This window comes from Terrapene carolina, unplaced genomic scaffold (assembly GCF_002925995.2).
Source record: "Terrapene carolina triunguis isolate 2854851 unplaced genomic scaffold, T_m_triunguis-2.0 Scaffold35771, whole genome shotgun sequence".
Lineage (NCBI taxonomy): Eukaryota > Metazoa > Chordata > Testudines > Emydidae > Terrapene > Terrapene triunguis.
In genome coordinates, this window is record NW_020700122.1 from 1 (window position 1) to 7,612 (window position 7,612).

Here is a 7,612-nt window from a genome sequence, read left to right on the forward strand (position 1 = left end):
TGGGCGGGCAGGGCCGGGGAGCCTGGCAGCAGAGAGGAAGGGCCTGGTGGCATGGGGGATGCACTGAAAGCTCGAGGGCAGGGGGAATCAATGGGAGGCTGTGGAGGAGCTGTGGCCAGCTCAGTTGTCCTGTGGGAATAAGAGAGCACGGGCGGTTAGGGAGCACTGCCCATGGCCTCGGGCGAGGGCTGCAGGGAGCGCCAGGCACCTCACCCAACTGTGTGCTTCTGCCACCCCCAGCCTCACCCCTTCACTGACACAGCCAGTGCCTACAGCCACTGCCTGCCTGGACCCAGGAGTCCTGGCTCCCAGCCCCCCTGCTAGCCACCTGGATCCCACTCCCCTCCCAGAGCTGGGACAGAACCCAGGAGTCCTGGTTCCCAGCCCCCCTGCTCCAGCCCCGTGGACCCCACTCCCCTCCCAGAGCTGGGATAGAACCCAGAAGTTGTGGGGCTCCCTATATCTCCCTCTCCCTGGGTGTGGGCATGCACCTGGCAGACCACGCTGATATCCTCCCGGTGGGTGCAGTCGTGGTAGCTCCATAAGCGGTGGGCACAGTTCTGCAGGGTCTCCTCGGTGCCTTTGCAGCGGATGTCGTCCAGCCAGATTTTCCCCGTACCCTGGCCAAAGCGGGGCCAATCCTGCAGCTTTGGGGCCAGTGGCTCGGCTGGGCCACAGCCCAGCTCCCGGCAGACCACTTGGGCGTTGGTCTCCGACCAGTTGTCATCGCACACGGTGCCCCACACTCCGTCATACCGCACCTCCAGCCGCCCGGAGCACTTGCTTGGGCCGTTCACCAGCCGCAGTGCAAAGGGCTCTGTGAGGAAGGGGTGTGTGTGGATCAGCTGGGTCGGTGCCCCAGTGCATGCTGGGAAGGCACGGCCTGGCAGGTGGAGGGGGCTTGCCAGGCACTGACCCCCACATCGCAGGGGCGCCAGTGCTGTGCTGTCTGTGCCCTGTGTGCCCAACCAGGAGGGGCAGCTGTTGCCAGGCTCAGCTGGGGCCCCGGCACACGCTGCCCCATGGGCAAGGAGGCTGGAGATGTGCCTGCTGCAAGGGGACCAGCTTGGCATTCAGGGGGCAAAGCCCAGCCAGCCCTGCCTGTCCTGGGCCTCTGGCAGGGGATGAGGGCCTGGTGCCAGAGCTGCTTTCTCACCTTGGCACATGACTCCGGTGTCCCGGTGGTGGGGGCAGTGCCGCCCCTCCCAGGCTTGGGCTTGGCAGTGGGTCAGCGAGGCCTCCTGCCCGGTGCACTCCAGCTGGCCCAGCAGGACAGGTGCTGAGCTCCGACTGAACTTGCTGCAGTGGTGGGTGACGTACCGCGGGCTCCCACAGCCTAGCTCCCGGCAGAGCACCTTGGCATCAGTCAGGTCCCAGCCCAACCCACACACAGCACCCCAGCGGCCGTCATGGTAAATCTCCACCTGCCCACTGCAGCGTGTGTCGTTGCCCACCAACCGGACAGGTGGCTCTGGGAGATCTGCAGCTAGAGATGGGGGAAGAGATGTGAATGAGGATCAGGGAGAGATCAGGGGCTGCAGAAAGCAACTTACAGAGCTGGGAAAGACCCAGGAGTCCTAGCTCCCAGCCCCCTGCTCTAACCACTAGACTCCACTCCTCTTGTAAAGTCTGAGGCCTTTTTTCTGCAGCCATATTAGGAGAGCAGCAGCCATGAGCCAAGAAGCAGAAAGTCCCATCCTCACATTCCATCTAAGTTACATTAAAACAATGTAGTAGCGGGCTGTTAAGAAGGCTCCTGTCCTAATAGTACCCACCATCACCAGATAAAGAAACAGATCTTAAGATGTTTAAAGAAAACGTTGTTTGATGCATTCGGTCTGGCAAGGTGCCACTTATCAACACTTGTGGGTGTGAAATCTCTACTTCTTTATAGCTTTGCCTTTACGGTCCCCACTTGTCTCTTGTTTATCTGTATGGTCTCTGTCTGGTTCGTTGATTGGTTCTGTCTGTTGCATAATTAATTTTACAAGATTTCAATCAGCTATGGTGGTGGGAGATGATTGGTTAAAGAATTGTTTCATAATGGACTAGGGTTGTGAAAAATACTGTTGTGTAGTACTTTAGTTTAATATGATTGGTTAAGTTATATCTAAGCAGGACTCAAGTTTCACTATATAAACTGGGGTCCAAAAGGAAGTTCTTTGGAATCAACTCTAAGAACAAAGCTGCCAGACGTCCACACCCTGCCAACCACACTGTGCAGAAGCTGGAGTCCCCAGATGACCTGATCCTGGCTGGCCAGCGGGAAAATTTCATCTGCCTTATTGGAAGTGATGACCATTGTATGCTTAGCCTGTGTATTCTGTATTAGTAACTATTAATAAATAGAGGTTAAGGGTATTACTGTGTAAGGCTCTTTCCCTGGAAGGCCCCACAAACCCACAGACGATTACGCCCTGAGCCGTAGGAACTGGGTAAGGGAAGGTGTCTTTCCCCCGGAGTCCTAGGAACTGGGAAAAGATCACGGTGCCTAAATCAACCGGGTTACGCCTTGAGCTCTAGGAACTGGTGTCACGTTATTGACTTGAACTGGGACCATATAGAACATGGTTGCAACCAAGGTCCTGTAGTGGCACCAACTCTTGTATAAAGGGGGTCAAATGAGGTGTCTAAGACAAGGTTATGGTTTGCTGGTTATGATTATGCTGTCTATATGTGTGTATCAATTTTGTAGTTGAAGTTATGAATATTGGCTCTATACTGTCTGTATTTCAAACTTATGCTATGCTTCTGGGAGACATCCCAGACAAGTTGGTGTTAGCTCTGCCTAGTCTGCTTGATGGCCCATTAAGGACCATCAGCTGTACAACTGACCCATTCAGAGAAGGCAGATACACCTTGCAACTCAGCAAAGTATGCAGGGACTGGCCCATGTGACTCCAGACTCCATTTTGCTGTAATTTTCCACAGTAAGGACAAAGAGGTGTTCTTACACCTGGAAAAGACTATAAAAGGCTGATGCCTCATCTCCATCTTGTCTTCAATCCTGCTTCTTACCTCTGGAGGGACTTTGCTATAAGGAAGCTCTGCGCAAAGGACTGATGACCCATCCCAGCTGGGGATGTTCCAGAGAATTGATTTGAACCTGCAGTTTATTCTATCACTGCTACAAGCCTGAACCAAGAACTGTGCCATTACTGTATGTAATTGATTCTATTTAACCAATTCTAGCTCTCATCTACATCTTTTTCCTTTTATGAATAAACCTTTAGATTTTAGATTCTAAAGGATTGGCAACAGCATGATTTATGGGTAAGGTCTGATTTGTATATTGACCTGGGTCTGGGGCTTGGTCCTTTGGGATCGAGTGTTGGTTTTCATAACCATTTGTCCCCATAACGAGAGGCACTGGTGGTAATACTGGGAAACTGGAGTGTCTCAGGGAATTGCTTGTGTGACTTGTGGTTAGCCAGTGGGGTAGAACCAAAGTCTTCTCTGTTTGGCTGGTTTGGTTTGCCTTAGAGGTGGAGAAACCCCAGCCTTGGGCTGTGACTGCCCTGCTTGAAGCAGTTTGTCCTGAATTGGCACTCTCAGTTGGGTCCTTCCAGGACCAGCATCGTTACAACTGGGTAAAGATGGGTGCCTTAGAGTTTATAGGTAACAGCCTCCCAGAGCCAGGAATAGAACCCAGGAGACTTGACTCCCAGCCCCCCAACTCACTAGAGCCCACTCCCGTCCCAGAGCTGGGGATGGAACCCAGGAGTCCTGGCTCCCAGCCCTGCTGGGGATGTATCAGTAGCGGATGATGCATGTGGACACTGACCCTGCTGCATGAGGGCATTTTCCCTTCATAACTTTGCCCCATGGCACATGACAGGGAGCAGAGCCCAGGCCCTGCTTGTCCCACCCTCCGGACCTGTCAGGTCCCCGCCCTGCTCCCCGGGCAGACTGTGCAGTGCTCACCCAGCAAGGCAGCTCAGTCAGAACTGAGCACCCCATCCCGGGACCCCAGGCATCCTCCCATCCCTCCCTTAGGGCCAGGGCTCTCCAGGCCGGCTCACCTTCACAACGGGCTCCCGCATCCTCATCATGCTTGCAGAGGTCCCCTGGATCTGTGTACGAGCAGTTCCCCAGAGCTGCCTCTGTCCCCTGGCACTGCACGTCAATCATCAGGACAGGGTCTGACTCGGGGCCCGGGCCGAACACTTTACTAGTCAGCGATTTCAAGGCCGGCCCACAGCCCAGCTGCCTGCACACCACGGCCACGTCGCCCAGGTCCCAGCCGTCGTCACACACGGTGCCCCAGCGCCCGTCCAGACGCACCTCCACACGCCCGGCGCAGCGGTGGGGGCCACCTACCAGCCTCACCTCTGGCAAAGCAAACACAGCTGCTGGGACGCCTGCTCCGGGGCTGCGCGGGGAGACCCCAGCACCTCCAGGGACTGAAGGCCCAGCTCAGCGCGAGGCATTGCCAGCGAGTGCAGAACAGGGCAGAATGGGCTTTCCCGCGACACTAACCCTGGGCCCTTCTCCCGCACCTCCCTCCCACCACATGCTGCACAGACAGGTCACTGAGCCCAGGAAATGGCGCAGCATCAGTGCCCCTGCTTTACAGAAGGGAAACTGAGGCACAGAGACAGGAGGTGATTTACCCCAGGTCACACAGTGAGCCTTGTGCAGAGCAGGGAATAGAACCTGCCTCCCCCCCCACACAACTCCCTGGCTAGAGACAGGGACAGAACCTGGCCCCCTCCCCCAGGCTCACAGCACATGGTCCATGCGCTGTGTGAGGACAGGGATGCAATGGGAGCCCGGGTCAGTGTGACAACAAGGGGGTACCCCATGGAGAGAGGGGCCACCCTGACCTGGAGGACAGGGGCTAGATTGAGTGTGAACACACAAGGGGCTGGCAGTTTCTTGCTAAGAGTTGTAGGGGAAGTAAGGGGTGTCAGGGTGGGGGAAGGTGGTAAATAGCTGGGGTTTCTGCTCCCTTTGATCTAACACAATTTGGTTGGCAGATTCCCAGCACTGAATGAGACTGCAGCACAGGGAGAAACCAGAGCTGGTGGGAGAAAAAGGTGACACCGTCTTCCTAGGGGAATGTGCTCCATTGCATAGGGTTACCATATTTTGAGTGTCCAAAAAGAGGAGACTCCACGGGGCCCCGGCCCCGCCCCAGCCCCGCCCACGCCCCCGCCCCAACTCCACCCCTTCCCCAAAGTCCCCGCCCCAACTCCGCCCCCTCCCCTGCTTCCCGCGAACATTTGATTTGCGGGAAGCCTGAAGCAGGCAGCAGGTAAGCTGGGGGGGGGGGAGGAGGCGCGGCCCAGTCTGGCCCCCCCAATCAAGCGGCTCCCTCCGACGTCCGGCCCTGGCCCCAGCGGCTCCAGCCTGGCTCGGCTCGGGCCCTGGGGTGCCAGCCCAGGGCCAGCCCCCGGCCGAGCACCCCCGGCCCAGCACCGCGGGCCCCCGGTCCAGCACCCCCGGCCCGGCCCCAGCCCCTGGCCCAGCACCCCCGGCCCAGCACCGCTGGCCCCCGGCTCCGCACCGCCGGGCCCGGGCCAGCCCCCAGCCGAGCACCCTCAGCCCAGCATCGCCGGCCTCGGCCCGGCCCCCGGCCCAGCACCCAGCGGCGCCAGCCCCTCCCTATTTTCCCGGACATGTTTGGCTTTTTGGGATTTCCTGCCGGACGGGGATTTGAGGCCCAAAAAGCCGGACATGTCCGGGAAAATCCGGACGTATGGTAACCCTACCATTGCAATGAGTCACAGCTCACATAGGGGCAGCTCTTAGTGCCTTGCTCCTGTTGTGTGCTTCAACCCAGGCAGCCGCCTTGCTCCTGTTGCATGCTGGGATCTGCACTCTGCCAGCCTCCTTGCTCCTGTTGCATTCTGCGACCTAACCTGCCTTAACACCGTTGCACTCTGGGACCTGTGCTTGGGCAGCTGACTCTCCAAAGGGCCGCCGTGGTGACCTCTGCTCAGGCCCCAGCCATCATGCCAAGGGGGGGTTGGGATCCTGGCCTGGGCTCTGGCAAAGGGCAGCCACCTGGGGGCCAGACATACATACCTGAGGAGGAGGAGGAGGAGACTCCCACATTGGCAGCTGGGGAGAGACAAGGGAGAAACTGTCAGGAGCAGAGGGGCCAGTGCACCCCAAAGCTTCCCAGTCCCAAGGCACCTGCAGGAAAGTGGCGCCGGGCGGGGCAGAGTCCAGAGCAGTTAGAGCCAGACACAGCAGTGACATGTGCTGGGACCCAGGGGAATGGGGGAGCCGCAGGAGGCCCAAACCGGCTGCCCATCGGCTGCTCTTCCCTTCTCCTCTCACTGGTAAACAGACCAGCCCCATGAGGTCACTGCCTGGCCCCACCAGCACACAGACTGAGGCCCTCTCCCTGTGGGGGGACTCGGCAGGGCAGGGCTCAGTCACATCTCCTGGTGGGGGGAGAACAGGCGAGCTTGTTGTACCCCCTCCAGGGATACACCTGGATGCAGGGGCTGCCGAGCCGGCACCTCCCCCCGATGGGGTGGGTACCTGCCACACCCAGAGGGGCCCTCACCGAAGCAGAACAAGAGGCACAGCCGCAGATCCATGGCTCCCTCGGGGCGAGCAGCTCCGTCCTGCCAAGAGCTCCTCTCACCCCACCCAGCCTGGGCAGCCCCTTTTAAGGGCTGGCACAGGACTGCCAGGTCAGCATGGGAGGAACTGGAGTGAGGGGCCGGCCCTTGGACCGGTCACAAGATCGTTTCCCGGCATCACGGCACTGGGCTCAGCACGTGTCCCAGGGCTGGGGGGAGGAGGGCAGGGGAGTGACACTGCGGTCAATAGTGTTGCCTGCAAATGAACCCGCTGATGTGGCAATGGATGGCAGTGCTGCAGGGAGCAGGGCAGGAGCTCAGTGGGGGGCACTCTCCCCTGTACAGGCAGTGCTGGCCCCAGTGCTGTCCTGGCTCTGGGATGGGATGGAAGGGAAGGGGAGTGGGGTCTGGTGGTTAGAGCAGGGGGGCTGGGCGCCAGAACTCCTGGGTTCTATTCCCCGGCTCTGGGGGGGGAGTGGGGTCTGGTGGTTAGAGCAGGGGGGCTGGGAGCCGGGACCTCAAGGCACCTCCCCACTCTGTGACTGTCCTGAGTCCCATGGCTCTGGTCCAACTTTCTGACTGCTTCCCCTTCTGATTCTGCCCAGAATCTCTGCAGCCGGCTCCACTTCCTTCTCTGGCGGAGCTGGCACTTTGGGTCCAAGGGGGGCTCCCTCCACATGGCAGCTGAGGGAGGAGGGAGCCTGATCCAATAGGGACCCTATGCCTGACTGCCTCCCCCTCCCAGCAGAGAGATCCTGGGGGCAGCATGGACACCAGCACTGAGGTGGGCAGGGGACAGGGCCACCCCCCCCCCCCCCAGAGAGGGGAAAGCATAAAGGGGGCAATCGGCTTGGAGCTCTGACTGTGAAGGGAGACCATCCCCTACTAGCCGCTCCTCTCCCCTCCCTGCAGCACAAGCCCCCTAGTGCTGCTCTGGGGCTTTGGGGTGAGAGGAAGGTGCCCCCTGCTGGCTGCCTGCCCCACTCCCTGCAGCTCCCTGTAATAAGAGGGGCCTCGGAGGCCTGCCCCAGTTGTCGGCTTAGCTCTGGGAAAGTGGAGGAAAGCGTGTGAAA

General features: G+C 59.1%; 1 protein-coding gene across 1 annotated transcript; it reads right to left on the bottom strand.

Annotated features, from left to right (window-relative positions):
- Positions 1-6: 6 nt before the first annotated feature.
- On the bottom strand, positions 7-6,631 carry CD5L (CD5 molecule like). The gene is made up of 6 exons (XM_026646620.1): positions 6,521-6,631; positions 6,031-6,066; positions 4,023-4,331; positions 1,157-1,486; positions 492-817; positions 7-129 (listed from the first exon to the last, which is right to left on the bottom strand). Exons 1-6 carry the CDS (start codon positions 6,552-6,554, stop codon positions 121-123), a joined length of 1,044 nt encoding a protein of 347 aa, XP_026502405.1. The 5' UTR covers positions 6,555-6,631; the 3' UTR covers positions 7-120.
- Positions 6,632-7,612: the final 981 nt, after the last annotated feature.

Bases quoted from the DNA above. Each gene is read 5' to 3' on its own strand.
- CD5L (XM_026646620.1), bottom strand. From the start codon at position 6,554: ATGGATCTGCGGCTGTGCCTCTTGTTCTGCTTCG. The intron at 6,067-6,520 runs GTGAGGGCCCCT...GTCTCTCCCCAG, and splicing joins GTGCCTCTTGTTCTGCTTCG to CTGCCAATGTGGGAGTCTCC. The intron at 818-1,156 runs GTGAGAAAGCAG...CCTTCCTCACAG, and splicing joins CACCGGAGTCATGTGCCAAG to AGCCCTTTGCACTGCGGCTG.